Source organism: Gadus morhua, chromosome 6, assembly GCF_902167405.1.
Source record: "Gadus morhua chromosome 6, gadMor3.0, whole genome shotgun sequence".
Lineage (NCBI taxonomy): Eukaryota > Metazoa > Chordata > Actinopteri > Gadiformes > Gadidae > Gadus > Gadus morhua.
Window position 1 is genome coordinate 12,223,300 of NC_044053.1, and position 18,595 is coordinate 12,241,894.

Below are 18,595 nucleotides of genomic sequence, written 5' to 3' on the forward strand. Positions count from 1 at the left end.
ACCACCAAACATGTAAACACACACACACACACACACACACACACACACACACACACACACACACACACACACACACACACACACACACTCATGGCCATATTTATGAACTTATACACACTAGGATACATTTATGAACTCAAATACACACTCACCATCACACGTGCACAATTGCACACACACACACACACACACACTATGATGGACATATTTATGAACTCAAACACACATACACACCGCAATACGTGCACGCACACACATACACACGTATATAATTGTAACTATTGACACTGCACGCGCTTAAACAGACACACGCACACACACACACACACACACACACATGCACACAGACATTACAGTATACATGCTCGCACACACAGTCACACACAGACCTACCACCCAAAATGTACGCACACACACGCACACACACACGCATTGCCATAATTATGAACTTATACACACACACTCTAGGATACATTTATGAACTAAAATACACATGCACAATTACACACACACACACACACACACACACACACACACACACACACACACACACACACACACACACACACACACACACACACACACACACACAATCATACAAACTATGGTGGACACATTTATGAACTCAAACATACATACATACACATACACATACACACCGAAATACATGTACGAACGCACACACATACACACACACGTGTGTAATTGTAACTATTGACACTGCATGCGCTCAAACACACACAGGCACCAACACGCCCACTGGGTCGGTGGAGTGGAGGCGGCATGGTTGCTGAACTCTGTCATTTACTTAGCAGTAATTCTCCTCTAATCCAGGACAGATGGGGGGGTGAATGACTTAAGTGTGATCCTTTTATTCGCTGACATGTCAGAGCTCGAAGCCCATCGACCAAACGAGCCAACCTAGGGACGAGGCAGCAGGTAGGGAGTGTGTTGCTCCCACAGCGTCCCCGTGGTAATCTCTGACATGACAAGCCACTGAGGGCTGACTGTGTGACGAGCCGACACGGTGGGCAGCGGCTGGCCAGTGGCCAGTCCTCCAAGGCCGTGTCGGCATCAAACGAGCCCGGCGAAAAACACTTCCTTATAAGGCAAAAATCCTCTGTCTTGGCCCTCTGTAGATTCTTTCCGGATTCCGACGGTTTTGCCTGTATTGTGATGAGGAGGTAGGAGAAGTGACCGCACTACGATTGCATCAACTGTCACTGCTGGTTTAGTGAACATGTGTTTTCAGATGATCTCCGATGTGATGGATTACGTTAAAGTGCCAAGAATGTGACACAAACACCGTTGTACAACAAATCAAAACAACCCTAAAGTCAAAAGGACAAAGACACACACACAAGGACCCAGACACACACACACACACACACACACACACACACACACACACACACACACACACACACACACACACACCCACACACACACACACGCATAGACCCAAACATCAGCATACCAAACAAGCATTTGGAGGAACAGGGGGTTTGACATAACCCCCATTCTTCTATTATTCTTTCAACTTCCTGCTATAAGCGTCTGTCCCTGGGCCCTCCAGAGCCCCGACCCTGGACACAGCTGCAGACTGTTGGGCTGCTCTGCTTCACTTCTGAGGACTCTGGCATTTCCTCTGCTGGGGGTGGGGTGGGTGGCAGCGTCCGTTGTTATACAAGGGGGGGGGGGGGACCAGATCCGAGAGATTTAGAGTGTGTATGTGGGGGTATGTGTGTTTGTGTGCGTGTGTGTGTGTGTGTGTGTGTGTGTGTGTGTGTGTGTGTGTGTGTGTGTGTGTGTGTGTGTGTGTGTGTGTGTGTGTGTGTGTGTGTGTGTGAGAGTGTGTGTGTATGTGTCTGTATGTGTGCGTGTGTTTGTGTGCATATTCATGGGATTCTGGACATTTTGGAGATTACTTAAGAAAACTCAAAACATAACTAACTCTCTGCCCGGCTTCCTATCGTCTAAGAATAGCCTGAATAAACACAAGCAAGGGTGATGGAGCGTCGGGGGGTATGTTGACCCCGAACCCCGGCTTCCTCTTTGACTCACTGCAGCTCTGTCTGTCAATTAGTGAAGCTCAAATCACAAATCCTAAGGAGACTGGGGCAAACGTGACAAGACAAACACAGCATGGCGGCCCACCAATGCAACGCGAAGCAGTGCACTCGCAACCGAGTAAAAAGGCAGTTCCTTGTTTTAACAAATTTGCCTACATGGTGCGTGGTTCCATGGGGCATATCCAGGCTTGCATGGCAGTTTTATGTGTGTGTCCAGAGCCGACAGATGGTGATAAAGGGCTGGAATAAGTGTACTGGTTCAGAGGTCACAGGGTGTTCTTTGTCCTCCAGTGATCATTATGCTGTGTGTTTTTGATTATCGGGAAGGCGACAAGACACGCACACGCGCAGGCACACACACACATGAATGCATGCCTATACTCACGCTGATTGAAACACCAAAACACATGACCATACACCCAAACAAACACACACACATAGCATGCACACACACACACACACGCACACACACACACGCACACACACACACACACACACACACACACACACACACACACACACACACTCAGATAACACACACAGTCATTTTAAGTTGTTTTATTGGGTTTTACGACTTATATTCAACATTAGCTATTAACTAAGTATTACCCTGTAGCTGTCATGTACATTTATAATTTTTTATGATTAACTACTGGAATGCATGCTGCCTTTTGAAGGTCATACAAGCAGGCCATATTTTAAAACGTGTCAGACCTTGCTGTTACACGTAGAATGTCTCCAGTTAGGTACGATACGGCCAGGGAAGAATCAGCCTGAGGAAGCTCATTTTGGATAGAAACTAGGAAACTGAAGCTGTACAGTAGCTAGGAGGCCAATGCTGCTAGCTTTAGTATAAGCATCCTGGGCCTGCACTACAGTGTGTGACAAAAACTGCATTTTAAGTTACTAGATCACAACTACCTCACCTGGGTGGTAGGGGCAAGGTTATTGTATCTCTGTTAGAAGATACCGTCCACCATGCTTGAAATATATATAACGGGGATGGTACCATTTGGTAGATAAGAAAGGGCGGAGTTTGACACTCTGACCCATCCAGAACTGTGATCTCTTCTAACCTGACTAGAATGTATTTATTATTACTCCGTATTGTTTTTGTATATTTGTATATTGTCACTTGTCGCTTGCCTCTGTTTTCATTCCTTATATGGATGAAAATGAGCATATTTATCTTTATCATTACATTTATAATTATATTTTATGATCTTATCTTATTTGCTCAACTCCGGCATGTTTACATCTTACTTCTTTACATCTTACATCTTTTACATCTTAAATATTTTACTGATGTTAATTGACGGGCTCTGTCCCTGTTAAATCAACAAATAAATAAATGTGAGCCAGACATATAGCATAAACACACAGAGAAAGACATACAAACAGACAGACGGACAAGAACCTAAACCATCAGAGACATAAACAGATTGTGCCCACAAGTCTCAAAGAAAGAGGCAACAGAAAGAAGGAGAAGAAGAGACTACGGGGTTTCCATGCATTAAACTAAACGGGTTGGTTGTGAGTAAAACACACGATACACATCATACAACACACATGCGTTTCTCCTGCTGTAAGTGACCATAGCAGCAGAGAAAAGGAGAGTGGGAGAGAGGGAGTGGGCTCTGTGAGAATGTGGGAGTCTGCTGGCTAAGCTCTGAGGTGAGGTCACTGCTTAGCTATGCAACCTCATCCCAGCCCTGCCAGACATATCTTACCCGGGAGAATCAGTGTGTTAGCACAAACTCCATCTTTAGGTGCATGCGTGTACGTGCTTGCTTGAATGTGTGCATTTGTGTGTGTGTGTGTGTGTGTGTGTGTGTGTGTGTGTGTGTGTGTGTGTGTGTGTGTGTGTGTGTGTGTGTGTGTGTGTGTGTGGGTGTGTGTGTGTGTGTGTCTGTGTGCTTGCATGTGTGTACGTGCTTGCTTGCATGTGTGCATTCACGTGTATACGTGTGTGCTTGGTGTGCGTGTGTGTGTGCATTGTGTGCGGTTTTGTACCTGTGTGCCTGTGTATGTGCATGCATCAGTGCGTGTTTGTGTGTGCATGGGTTTTGTGTGTGTGTGTGTGTGCGTGCTAAATGTGTGTATTATGAGATAAGTTCAGACAGAAACAGTGCTGTAGAGTTGGCCCTGCTCACAAGAGGTGCTTGTGTCCCGGACAGTCTACTCCCATGTACGTGTGACGTTCCCCTGGGTTCTGCTGACTCTGGAACAGATCCATTCACGCGTCATACTGAGGCTCAACCTTACATCCAAAAGAGTCAATTCCAGGAACCAATCCAGCAGATGAAAAGCCATCCACGTGGAGGCCACCTCCCTCTCACTGTCGACGTCCTTCCTGCGCGAACATCGAGGGGGATCTAATCCATGATTTATCTGTGTTCACCGACACGCGCGGTTAAATTGGATAAACAAATAAACGCTAAACCTGTGCAGTCCGCCTACTTGGTCCTACACGGCTGTGTTGTTCTTTTGGCTCTTGTGTTTGAACCATCTCACTGGGGGGGAGGGCGGGTGGGGAAATTGGATCCACATGTGGTGATGTCATGGCCCTGTCATGGTATCCCAGCCGCTGCTCAAGGAGGTTGCGGTGTTTAAGGCCATGCCACGTGTGTACGCGTGTGTTGGTGTCTCTGTGTGCTTGCTTGTGAGTGTGTATGTGTGTGTGCGTGCGTGTGTGTGTCTGTGAGCATGTGTGTGCGTGTGTGTGTGCGTGTCTGTGCGCGTGTGTCTCTGTGTGTGTGTGTGCATGTGTGTTTGTGCACGTGCATGTGTGTTTGTGTGTGTGTGTGTGTGTGTGTGTGTGTGTGTGTGTGTGTGTGTGTGTGTGTGTGTGTGTGTGTGTGTGTGTGTGTGTGTGTGTGAGTGAGAGGGATGGACAGAGCAGCTGACACACAGCGTCACGGCCTGTAATCAGAGCTTTTCTGAACGCCGCCCCGTGAACACACGTCAAGCCGGCTGCTCTGTGGTCACTGCCACGGGAAACACAGCAGTAAATTCACCCGTTTACTAGAATATGAAAGGAAAAAGCGGTGGTACGTCATTGCTTGGTAAGAGTTTAAGGGGGCTGTCTTGCCGGTATTATATGTTTAATGAGATGGGATACGCTTGGCTGGTGCCAGTATCAGCGCACCCACACCCACACCCACACCCATGTTCCAACCGTAGGACATCCGCACAGAATGCAGCCTCCCGCAATGGGCCTGACCATAGTGTTGTGGCCCCACCCCTTTAGGCCAGGCCAAAAAATACATGCAGCGAGCTGCAATGTGTTAGAGGAGGATGCTGGGACTCAGGAGTTTATTGGATTATATATTATTTGCCAGCTCTGAATCCTGAACCCTAGTTGTCTCACTTATAGATAGTGTGTACTGTGAGTGTATTATCATCATTGGATGCTGGCCTTGGATTGAATAGTGTGTACAGCATAAACATGATGTCATGCTGGTTTAAGATCACTATAATCATCAAAACCTTCACCCTTGCAGGAATTCAACCTGAGATTTTGAAGAACCCCTGATGCTTTTTAGCCTCATCTGGGTTACCTCGAGTCCACCATCTTCTGTCACCTCATTGGTCCTTTATAAACATATTTGTTCCTTCACATTTAGCAAGGAAACTAATTGAAACAGTATTAGAGAAGAGATGTTTCCAATCCGGTTCAGAAATATCTAATGTGAGATTATGATTGAATGATCTAACCTTGACAATGATCCAACCCTTAATACATCATGGGTGTGGTGTAACTAACTACTCACTCAATCACTTAACTTCACTTCCATTCCTCCTTTGACATTGAACAAAACCACAAAAAATCATATCATATACCATTACAAAATGAAGACACAGCTGTACACACAATGTAAGACAGTATACCATTTCAAAAGATTACCAGACTTTATTAAAAGGTCAAACATTAGAATACTGAAATGGCAAAACTTTTTTTCCTTAACATTTTGTTATAATTTTCTAAAAATCACATTGGTTCAAAAATAATACAAAAGACCATTCAAATATTATTTTGCAGCAAAACATTCTGATTGTTGTATATAAGCCCTTAATAGAGTGAATGTGGTCTGTGCTCTTTTCGATATCTTCAAAAACCTAATCAAAACTGAAACACATGAAGGGTTAATAATAAAACAAAATAAAAGACAAAAGTGCAAAACAATGTAAAGTTTATAACTTCAGAAAAATTACAGTACAGAGCAGGGATTAATCAAACAATGTTCTTTATAAATCTTTATAGTTAGCCCATATATACCATACATATAGAGTATAGCATATCCAATGCATGTTGCATCACATCTTGAATATAGCATGTTGAATGAAGTTAAATAACGTTTATTTTTCCTAATGAATATTTATTCTTACTCGACACAGTAGTTCAAAAGGGTGGAGCTCTTCCTGTATTTAAACTTAACATATATGACGTTATGCAGGATTGTTATACAAATTGTATTAAATAATTGCAAAAACTATTGGGAAAATATACTTGAGTTGGATGAAAAAGGAGAACATTTTAGTTGTCTAACCGCCCGTGGTCGTAGAAGCAACATGGTATAAAAGGCATTTTACAGAAGGCTACATAATAGAAAGTGCGGGCGTTGAAATGTGTGCAAAAGGTGAATTTGTATTTTCAAAGTGGTTTAAAAAGCTGTGTTGGGGAAAGAGATCGGAAGTTTCCCCCTTGTAGCTACATGTGGCTCATTGGTGGAAACATTACATCGGAATATCAAGGAAGTTTCTGCCCATCCTCCGGTGACAGGATTCTAGATTCCCCAACTTGCACATGGGAATGTCTCTAAAAGCCTGTCCAGCAACACATTTCACTTCCAACTCGAAGGCAATAGTTTCGGTGTTATTGTAACCCTGTGGAGACCCAACTATGTGGAATTCCTTTAAAGGCACAGCAGGGATTGAAAGAAACAATGACATCTACTGTACACATAAAAAATCGAATTATTTTTTAAATAAAATACAGGGACTGCGAGTAACAATGGTTGAAAGAGTGAACAATCATAAACCCATTCAACCAGTAGGGGTCAGTGTAATGCAAGTATTACGGTTTGGGGGAAGCCTCGACCAATTCCATTTTGAACCCCTAGCAGAGACATGCATCATGACCAATTAGTGCTATTTGTGCTATATGCGTCTGATTCTAGACCGCGCTAAACCAAAACCGACATCGAATACATTCTTAAATATTTATTCTGCAAAATATTTGAATTTGGATTTTCCAGTCAATTACATTTTTGGAGGATTTCATTAGCTTACAATAGCTTTCAACCATTATCTTTAAATTAAATATAATTATTATTTTGTAAGCGGACAAGTATACACCAGTTCTTTCTCCAAATTTGAGTGTATTCTTGTACACTCAAATGATTGTGCAATTAAGAGAACACTTTAGAGTGGTTAAGTGTGTGGGGTTATCCCAAGTGGATAATACTGTGCTGTGTAGATTCTGGAGAGCAAACGTAAAGAAAGTATACACATCAAGCTAATTCTTTACACAACTTAACGTCAACAAAGAAAGAGTTCTCCCAAGAGCGAACCTTTCATAAGTTTGAATGAGTAACAAGTCATGCCGTCACATATAAAAAGGCAGAGTCCATTAAGTAAAGATAAAAAGTGCATTCCAATACCAAACACAGTAAAAGTGACGCAAGATAAGAGTCCGACCAAAAAAAAAAAAGAAAAACTCAAAACAAAAACATTCCAAATAAAACCACGTTCCAAAAGTGGTTTCTGCTCTGAACACACAGGCCAGCTAGTGCTCAGTTAAAAAAAAAAGGAAATAAAAATTATGCTCCAGCCTTCTCTGGGAATGAGAAGCGGTCTGACAGCATCCTAGAGAGCACCACCATCGTATTATTGCTCAGTTCATTCGGGCCCCTAACCAAGCATGGCCTCAAGCCACAAACCATGCTATAGAGGAGACGTACAGATCAGTGGCCCTTTTGATTAGACCCCTATCTAGAAGGTTCCTGGAAGGATTCTGCTACTCAGGTCCCAGTTTGTAAAGCTCATAACCCCCTGTGAGGATGGCATTGTTCAAAAAGTCTAGATCTGTACGCTATAATATTAGAATGATCCCTACATGTCGAATCAATGATGTTGACCAACGCAGAAGAACATCTCAGCCAAATTCCCCAATACTACCTCCATAAAATGATGTTCTGACTTGGTGTGTCCTTTAGAAGGCCCACAAAGCCTAGAGAGTCATGGCTAAGGCTATCAAGTCTATGGAAAAAAAAAAAAAAAAAAGTATTAGTCTGACATCTTCTCCTCATTGTAATATAAATGTCTGAATCCAAAGGTATTGGATGCTGTGCATTTTTCGGACGCCAAACATATTTAAAATACTGTAGGTCGATGGGAAGCGAGTGCGGGCCAAGGTGCCTCGGATCTCACTCTCTTTCTCTTTCTATTCTTTCCTTTAAGAAGGAAGCAGCTCAATTCTCACCAGGTCTCATGAGATGCTATCTAACGTCTATTTTTGGGAGCTGTTGATAGCTGGTGGATCTCGCCACATGTTTCACACCACCCCATCCGTCTCCTATACACTGTGTCTCCTGCCCTAGCCCTCCCCATCGGAACGGAGCAGAGAGGGAGGGTATAAAGGAAAAGAGGGCTCATAGAGAAGAATCAATGCAACCACAAGAATCCCAGCTTTCACAATCACTACCAAAGAGCCAAATAATAATAATAATAAAAATAATGACTACAACACTAGTAAGAGGTTATCATAGAGATACTATTACAATTCTTGGCATTTAAAGCTATATCCAAATTGCAATTTCATTCCAAAAACATCCTGATATACAGTGAAACACTACAGACCTATTTAAGGATGATTCAAACACAGCCTAATGAAATGGGTTGTTAAAATGATATTATATTCAAGTGATTTAAAATATATTCAGAAATGAATGACCTTTCAACAAATATTGCAAAACGGTATTTGGAATAGGCCAGTTATTGAATAATATTGAAAAATAACTAAACTTTACAGAATAATGTGTGCATCACCTTGTGTGAGTTCATGTGCATGGACACTATAATTAATATAAACATAATGTGTGTGGATACAAACATGTACATGTGTGTGTGGTTGCTTGCATGTGTATTACTACGGAAAAGCCATTTGCACCATTTTCAATCCCAGCAGGTAGAATGGAAGGCTATGTCATTGTGTGTGGAGACTTAGAACAGACTGACACCACAATCACTACATACTGAGCCCCCTCTCCCACTCTCTGCTAGTCTGTAAGTCTGGTCGCTATTTCTTCTTTCTTTTGCTTATTTTTTTTGGGGGGGGTTCCCAAAATGAAATAAATAAAAGCAAATCACAGCTTTGGTTTTCAGTAAAGGCAAACTCAAAAAAAAAAAAATCTTGCGAGCCAAATAATGTGTTTGTGTGTGCTTTGTGTTCTTTCAACACGGTTAAGATTATAGCAATAAAAAAGGCTCCTCGTCACCTTAAAAGTTAATTAAAAAAATAACAAAATAACTTATGTGTCCTTATGTGAAGGTTGGTGCTTGTGCCCTGAGCGGTGCTGCCCCTAGTGGTACAGGGGTGGAAAGGCAGGCTGGCTTAGGCGATTCAACACAACCTAGTGGTCAAGGAAGGACATTGAGAAGAACACAGCTGTTCTTAGAATCTGTTCAAAGAAATTGCATCCATCATGAATCCCTGGCAGTGGTATTCAAACGGGGACTGTTCCTGTCCAGGGACTGTTCACGTTGAGGGACTGTTTATGTCGACTCTTCACATCGAGCGACACTTTCGTGGAATTAGTTCTTTGAATCCATCTCTCCAGGGAGAGTGGATGTGTGTGGGCTTGTAAAATAGTTCATGACGTCAATGGAAGGAGGTTATGAGGGTGATAACTGATAACTAATAACCACAGTTATCACTGTAGACAACAAAGAAAATGGAAAATAACCACCAAAATTTATAAAAAACCTTCTCCAAGTGATGGGATGGGTGTTCCGGTGTTGGTGTATTAAAGTGGCTCTGAGGGTTGGACCTAGATGGATCAGCATGTGGTCAACGTGATAATCAAGTCAATAAGCAGGATGGGAAGTGGAATCAAAAGCCCCAATATCTCAGGAGGTCACTCCGGGAGGGGACGTTCTGAGTCGAGGGGAGGTGGAGGAGGAAGAGGAGGTGGAGGAGGAGGAGGAGGAGGAGGAGGAGGAGGAGGAGGAGGAGGAGGAGGAGGGGGGGGGGGGGAGGAGGTGGAAGAGGAGGAGGAGGTCTTGTGAAAGGAGACCGAATGGTACTGAAGTGGCTCGGTGGCACACACCCACATGCTCACAGACACAAAGGCGCTCTCTCTCACTCACTCACTCTCTTCTCTGTCACACAAGCCTAAAAAATAAAGAAAAAACAATCTACTCACACAATCAACTACAAATCCCATGCACACAGGTGGGGGTGGGGGGAGCAGGCAAACCAGCACATCCATACCACTGAGCACTGGGGACATTCTGGAACGGAGTCAGGAGCCGGGGGAGCTCAGGAGACGTGGGGCGAGGAGGACGACTGGTGCCTCCAGAAGCACCAGCCCCGCTTGGTGTTCTGCTTGCGCAGGATCTCCTCCTCTCGCTCGCGCTCCTTCTGAGAGCGCAGGTAGCGGTCCTCCTCCTTCAGGAACCACACGGGAGGCCAGCGCTGCTTCTCAAAGTGCCTCTGGTTAACTACACGGAGAAAGAGAGAGAAAAACAAGGAGCAGGGGCGAGAGGGACAGGGAGAGAGAGGGAAATACAAGGAGGTGGGGCGAGAGGGACAGGGAGAGAGAGGGAAATACAAGGAGGTGGGGCGAGAGAGAGAGCGGGAAATACAAGGAGGGGGGGCGAGAGAGAGAGAGGGAAAGAGAGAGAGGGAAATACAAGGAGGGGGGGCGAGAGAGAGAGCGGGAAATACAAGGAGGGGGGGCGAGAGAGAGAGAGGGAAAGAGAGAGAGGGAAATACAAGGAGGGGGGGCGAGAGAGACAGGGAGAGAGAGAGAGGGAAATAGAAGGAGGGGGAGCGAGAGAGACAGGGAAAGAGAGAGAGGGAAAAACAAGGAGGGGGAGCGAGAGAGACAGGGAGAGAGAGGGAAATAGAAGGAGGGGGAGCGAGAGAGACAGGGAGAGAGAGAGGGGGAAAAACAGAGACATGAGAGAAAGAGAGGGGGAAATACAGAGATATGAGAGAAAGAGAAGGAAATACAGAGACATTAGACAAAGAGAGGGAAATACAGAGACATTAGAGAAAGAGAGGGAAATACAGAGACATTAGAGAAAGAGAAGGAAATACAGAGACATTAGAGAAAGAGAAGGAAATACAGAGACATTAGAGAAAGAGAAGGAAATACAGAGACATTAGAGAAAGAGAAGGAAAGACAGAGACATGAGAGAAAGAGAGTGGGATACGAGACAGAGAGCAAGAGAGATATTAAATGTTTCATACAATGGCAATTCGACAAAATGCATACTATAAAATTATTTACACAACAATTACGCAGCAGTGTAGTTGTTGAATAGTGTTGAATCACTAAAGAAACACTAGTCTGGGGTCATATGAGCTAGCAAAAGGATCAGCGTCCAACTAATAAATAATTGCAGGAGAAATGTCTGTACCTTGAGACATGGCTTTCATGTCTTTAGGAAACTTGCGGCAGATGCTGTTGTAATTAGTGCATATATGGTGCAGACACCAGGCCGATAGCTGCTGAGCGTTATGGAACTGCAGATGGAGGGAACACAACACCGGGATTTAGAGATAATACAAGATTAACGACACATTAAAGATAGATTTATATCAACGGTCGAATCTAAATGAACATCCAACGAAACAGGTACTTTCTATGTGTTTTTTCTTTGACTTTGGAATACTCATGACGTATGCTAATGAGCCACATCTTCAGGCATTGGTCTATTTTTAGCAAGACACACCTGAGCCAACTCGAGGTAAGCCAACACCTGTCCGTCAATGTCTGTTCCCTTCACAGCCAGTTGGAGCAGCTCATCAACAGCATGTTGTTCTGCAGAATACGGAGACAAGCAAGCCTTCCTTATCCTGTTTGCATACAATGCTGCTGCCATAGATCTCTTGAATAGCCCATGTGAAAACATATTTTAGCTACTGAAATACGATTGTGTACCAAACCAATAATATCTGTAAAAAAAAAACTATCAGCGGTGGACATGCTAATAAACACATATGATAAGCAACGGCAATGGAATCAAATGTTGTTTGTTCATATTTATTTTTGCTTCAGCTTTAGCTTCATAAGTAAGCAAAGAAGCACACACACTGAGTGATGCCTGTCTCAAAAACACAACTTGGCGTCTTATTTCCAGCTACATTGACCATCTGTAGTTGTTTCTGAAAAGCCACAACCTTACTTTGTTCCTACTGAGTATACCATATGGCAAGTACAGAAAAGACCTAACTAAAAACCACGAAAGTGAGGAATAACAGTGCAGCGAGGACCGAGCGTACCTGTGAGAGCCACGAGGCGGGGCAGACACAGCCTGTTGGCCAGGACGATCAGGTCGATGGGCTCCAGGCCGGGGCTTGGCGTCAGCTGGCCGCAGTACAGGAACTCCAGCACCCCATGCATGCAGGCACTGCTGGTGTCAGGTATGGAGACCTGGTGGGGGGGTGGGCAGGGGGAGAGCAAATCCACGTCAGGGCGGACGAACTCTGTTTGTGGTTTAGGAGGCAGGAGGTGGGGAGGATGTGGACAGCTCAAGGCCGTCTGCAGGGAGGCCACAGACTCGGGAATCGAACCAACTCAATGAAATATCACCGTAAAGTTACAACTGGACTTGAACAGTAGATAGGGCCTCTATACCAATATACTTGTTTTGAGATGCATCACCTGTCATTTGAGGATATTATGAGTTTCTCAGCGGAAAATGCACAATAAAGAATGTAAAATATCAGTCCCAGTGGAAACCCCTAGGGGTCACTATGCTATTAAGGTGAGCCCAGCAGGGCCCGGGTGTTAAAAAGAGGGAATAATAATGATGTGTGTAATGAATAAGACATCCTTAATGACATTAATGAATTGGTATTGGGGAGACTTGACTCCAAGTCAAAGATCAAAAGTCAGGTGACCGGAAAAAGGGAAGCACGTGATAGGCCAGCAGGGGTTCGACGACAAGTACCCACTGAGGTGCCCTTCACCACACAGATCCACAACCAATTAGAAGAATGTCAGCCCGCCGGTGACGTCCTCTCGCCATGGCTGAAATGTCACGATGCTGACACACACAAGGAGGAGGTGAATGATGGGGAAGTCCTAATATTAACATTCAAATGACATGGTTTAATTGTAGTGTCATGTAGTGCGTCCTTCCGGTTCAATGCTGGATGACACCCCTCTCCTAACACCGCCATGAATGAATGGGTTTTTGTGTGCAAGGGGTATGGGAGGGGGGGGGGGCATATTGAGCATTCAAATGTTCAGGGCAATCATCAGTGAGGGAAAAGAAAGCCACAGGAGCTTAGAAAGGAGCTATTTAAACTCCAAATGTTTCTGACTGCAGGGGGCTGCTATTGGTTGAGACAGAATATTTGATTGGGCTGTCTCAACAAATATCAGTGTAATTAACCTAAAGGAAAGTCATTGGTTATTTTTTTAGCATTTTGACATTATTCACTCCTTACAAAGTATCGGTGAAACAGGCCATAGTAGTGAAGTATTTTGTAAAAGTTTAAAAACAAGCCCTCGACCAACAATGTATTATTTCACACCTTTCAAATAGAGATTTATTGACAATATACTTTTAAATTCTATTTTCCTTAAGAACAGTTTAAAAAAGACAGACAAAATACCCCTTCAGTATTCAGAGGAGTTTCGGCTTTGGAGCTTAGTTCTACATCTTTCAATCATCCAGTCTCACAATTTCTTCCAATGCATTTCTCGTCTGTACAGCCTCTTACCCGAGAGTGAGGGGAAGAGACAAAGCTTCCTCAGGGTCACACTACTGTGGCAGACTTTGAAACATGTCTTTTCTGGGAACCACCAGTGCCAAGTGCCTCATCAAGAGAGTGTGCGAATCACTTCCATTCAGACGGCATCTGAAAATAGCCAGGACTTTCTATGCCCCGGAGAAAGACGGAAAAGCGAACCAACAGCTCGGCAATTGCATCTCACAAAGGGCTCACCGGTGACGTTTGCAACAGGCGTGATTAAAGCTACATCTGTGCCTCTGAAAAGACATTATGTTTGGAGAGCTTCGGCGGAACAGGAGGCAACCGCCGAGGTTTTGGTTCAAGAGCTTCATTGAATGAAGCTCACCCTTTTCGAGGAGGGTATAAAAATGCAAATACATGAACACACGCAATAAAAAGCTCCAGTCAATGGCGCTCAGATGTCAGTGGAAGGCTGACGTCATAAGCTGGCCTGGCCGGGCTGCTGGGTCGTTGAGGCTTTGTGACAGTGACACCTGCCCACCGCATCGTGCCAAATGGATGCACGCGACGGTGGGAGACCGAAACACACAGCGTTCAGGGTAACCTGGAGGCGCTTGCAGGTCTCTAGAAAGTGGCGGATTTTTTTTTTCTTTGTTTGCGGATGTGTGTGAAGTGGACACACACATTTTTGGGGTGGAATTTAAAGAAAACGGTTTATCCATTCTTGATCTGCCTTTTAAACCAGTTGCGATTAAAACACAAACCCTCCCCTAACCTCAACCTCCGTTGGAAAAAAAAACACTCAAATGACAAAGCATTATAAACCGTGACAGTTTGTCCCTGCTCCGTCGGTCCCTTCTGCCGGCTCCCTGAGAGCTCCTCCTCCACCCACCTCTCTCTCCAAGCTCAAGGCCTGAATCTATCTGACCCAAATCCACGGCGAGCCAGGAAGTAACCGTACCCCAGAGGATCCGATTCTCCAACACCACCTAGAAAACCCTTGTCACGGCACAGTCAGACATAGGAACACCCTCTCTCTGGCCAAGCGTTTCCGACTCTATTAGGCGACAACCCAGCGGCAGCAGCACGGGAAATCAAACACCGAGTGGAGAAGGTCATCGATAAATGAGATCGGTCCGACAGCCCTAAAATACTCTGAACAAAAGGCGGCCATCTTTCTTTTGTTATTATAGAACACAATAGATGATGTATTATGCATCATAGGGCAGGCAGTAATTTATACAGGATCAGATGCCAAACACATGCTTGTAGGAAACCTGCCCTCAAGGTTATGCAATTCAACAGAGATCCACATCTAGTTTTCCACCTTATACATTAGTCAGTAACCTGCATGCATTTATCCAACCTAAATAATAACGTCTGTCAAAGCTGTGTGGGTCTCCAACTCACCTCTATCTGTGTTTGTGTGTGTGCGTGTCTCTCTCACCTCTACCTAAGTGTGGGTCCCTCTCTCACCTTTATCGGTGTGTGGGTCTCCCTCTCACCTCTATCAGTGAGTGTGTGTGTGTGTGTGTGTGTGTGTGTGTGCAGTGTGTGTGTGTGTGTGTGTGTGTGTGTGTGTGTGTGTGTGTGTGTGTGTGTGTGTGTGTGTGTGTCTCTCTCTCTCAACTCTATCTGTGGGTGTCTCTCTATCTCACCCCTATAGGTGGTTGTCCCTATCTCACCTCTATCAGTGTCTCTCTATCTCACCTATCTGTATGTCTCTCTCCATCTCACCTCTACATGTATCTCTCTATCTCATCAGTGTGTGACTCTCTCCATCGCACATCTAACTGTGTGTGTGTTACTTTTATCCGGGTGTCTCTCTTTCTCACCTCCTCAATGTAGCTCTCCATGAAGGAACCACGGAACATAGCAGCCATCCAATCACAGCTCGAGATGAGCAGGGGCTTGTGGGCCGGAAGGTTGCCATTGTCCAATCTGAACATCACATCTAAAACCGGGGTGGGAAAAGAGCATTCATCTCTTGCTGTGCCACAGAAGCCGAGGCTACGGGGGGAAGACCGACAGACAGACAGACAGACAGACACACACACAAAAAGATCCATACAAAGAAACAGGAGAAAGCAAAAGGACAGACAGACGCACACATAGACATAGACAGAGGTAGACAGACAAAGAGATAAATTGACGGAAGGAAGACAGCACTTTGTTTGTCAAGATAAGAGAAGGAGAGTTGTGGACTTCAAAGAAGACAGGCAATAATAGGTCATTGAGTATTTTCGTCCAAATCTACTCAAATGTGTTTGATTAGTCTGGTCAGGGGAGTGGATATAATGCTACAGCTACCTCACTGACATAAAAACTGCCCTATATAAGCTCCAAGATACGGTTAAAAGCACAGATTTAATCAGCTTTTAGGTCAAATGTTTGAAACCTTCAATAAGTATTCTCTGCTACTAGTAATAAAATGGCATGTAATAATTAATGCTACAATCATAGTACGATTTCACAACATTAAAAAGGCAACCTCATGCTAGATTACACAAAACCAGAGAGGCAACTGAAAAAGCGTGCCACCCTGTTGTCTGAAATGGGATGGATTCTGGACAGTGTGGTCTTCGACTGCAGACGTTATTAAACATGAAGACACAGAAGCTAGACAAAGGGTAAGACATGAACACACTGACAAGGGACACATCCGTGCATGGACAAAGGAAAACACCAAACAGGATTCACTGAACAAATAATCGAACAAATCATCGTTTGATGATTATTCACACACTTCAAAATACATGTTATGAATACATGTTTATCACGAGAATGTGCCGATTTTCTTTTAAATGCACAACGTTGAATACATGACTAAATGTATGCTAGGTGCACATTTAAAGAAATTATTATGTGGAAATGCTTGAAATGAAGGAACAGCAATCTTTTAACATTCAAACTACTTCTGAAGGAACGTCAAACCTTAGTGACATCTCTATTTAAATGTCATCATCAATGCAAAGGACTATCATAAATAACACCCCATGCCTATTACCACTGACACACATTTGTTTAAATACACAGTTCAAGAAGATTGGACAGACAAAGTCCCATCATAAAGAACCGAAACAAGGAGAAGTACCAGCATAATGGTTTACCGGAGAAGGTGCCCTTATTCAGGCACTCCTTGATGCGGTTGGCCCTCCGCACGTGGAAGGCCTTGGTGATCTCCTGATTCATGAAGCTCTCTCTGTTCAGGATATTGGCCACCATCATCCGCAGGTCAAACACCTCCAACAGCTCAGCAATGGTGGCCACCTGCATCAGGTCCCCTCGCCCCTCGTCCAGACTACCGGTGTAGAGGTACTGAAGCACAGCCTGGAACCACGGGGGAACAAAAGCAGATGATGATGCCAACACCAGTGCATGTCTCAGTGTTCAGTGCAACTAAGGAAAACTAGAAAACGGCCCGTTCTTTGCAGCTGAAATGACCCAAGAGCATTCTGTTTGAGAAGTGCTATTATGGACCTAGAATATGGAAGCATTGGGACAGGTTTTAAACCTCAAAGATACTTTGACCTGGTTAGGGTTAGGGTTAGGGCTAACCCTAGCCCTAACCCTAACGTGTGCGGGTGTTTGAGGACACGTCCCGGAGTCATGGTCACCTGGAAGGGCTCTTCCTGTATGAGCGCGTCCATGGCGACGACCGTCATGAGCCGGGGCCTGCCGGTCACCGGGTCGTCCACGTGCTCCACGCCCACGCTCAGGAAGCCCCTCCCCCAGCCGGACAGGGCGTGGCTGTTGCCCGGGGCCGCCTGGCCGCAGGGGGCGCGGCAGGGCAGCGCGTTGTCGCTCTGGGACGTCCTGAGGGGGCCGAGCGGGGGCAGAGGGGGGCGCTTCAGGCCGCGCACGCCGCCCTCCGCCGTGTCCTTGTCGATGTCCAGGCTCTTGGTGCGGCCTGCCTGCTCCTTGGCGCCCCTCCGGTTCTGCTCGTCTTCGTCGGCGCTCTCCGACCGCTCCTCGCTCTCCGGCCCGGGGCTGCCGTCGTCGTCGTCGCCGTCATCTTCGTCGTCGTCGTCGTCGCGGTCGCGGTCGCCGCTCCCGTCGGCCAGAGACGAGGCGCTGAGGTCCAGGGTGAAGAGGTCGTTGAACTTGGAGCAGGAGGTGGCCAGGTAGACCTTGTGGGCGAAGACGCGGGCAGCGCCGCCCTGCAGGAGGAACAGGACGTCGGCGCACAGCGGCTGGCAGAAGAGGGCGTCCGGGGCCTCGCCGTCCCGGGGAGGGGGGTCCGGGATGCCCACGATGGGCCGCGGGGGGCGGGGCGGCAGGAAGGGAGCCTGGAGGAGGGGCCTCTGCACCTTCTTCAGGTGGGACTTCCAGAACTGCAGGTGGCGGCGGGAGATGAGCGCGGCCCGTATGGCGTTGTCGAACACGTCTTTGACCCCGAACTGGGCCACGATGCTGGTCTCGTAGTAGGGGATGCCCAGCTCCTTGGCCACCTCATGACCCCGCTCCGGAGGAAGGATATCTGTTGGTTTAATGGGTCTAGAGACCCGGCAAAAATACCTCACAGCACTGTATTGATCGTCCATGTGTTTCGCCTGCATGTTCTACAGACAGTGGGCAATCATTCCAG

The 18,595-nt window shown here is 45.5% G+C and overlaps 1 protein-coding gene across 5 annotated transcripts in view; it reads right to left on the reverse strand.

The window, feature by feature from the left end:
* Nucleotides 1-5,965: 5,965 nt before the first annotated feature.
* The window catches only part of rhobtb4 (Rho related BTB domain containing 4), a 38,134-nt gene continuing 25,504 nt past the window's right edge, over nt 5,966-18,595 (reverse strand). For all 5 annotated transcript variants that reach the window (XM_030357745.1, XM_030357748.1, XM_030357747.1 and 2 more), the window contains 7 exons: nt 17,625-18,504; nt 17,118-17,337; nt 15,843-15,961; nt 12,586-12,736; nt 12,036-12,124; nt 11,721-11,826; nt 5,966-10,796 (listed from right to left, as the gene is read on the reverse strand). In XM_030357745.1, coding sequence (XP_030213605.1) covers nt 10,615-10,796; nt 11,721-11,826; nt 12,036-12,124; nt 12,586-12,736; nt 15,843-15,961; nt 17,118-17,337; nt 17,625-18,504 — 1,747 coding nt within the window. In that variant the 3' untranslated portion in view covers nt 5,966-10,614. The remainder of the gene's footprint in view (nt 10,797-11,720; nt 11,827-12,035; nt 12,125-12,585; nt 12,737-15,842; nt 15,962-17,117; nt 17,338-17,624; nt 18,505-18,595) is intronic.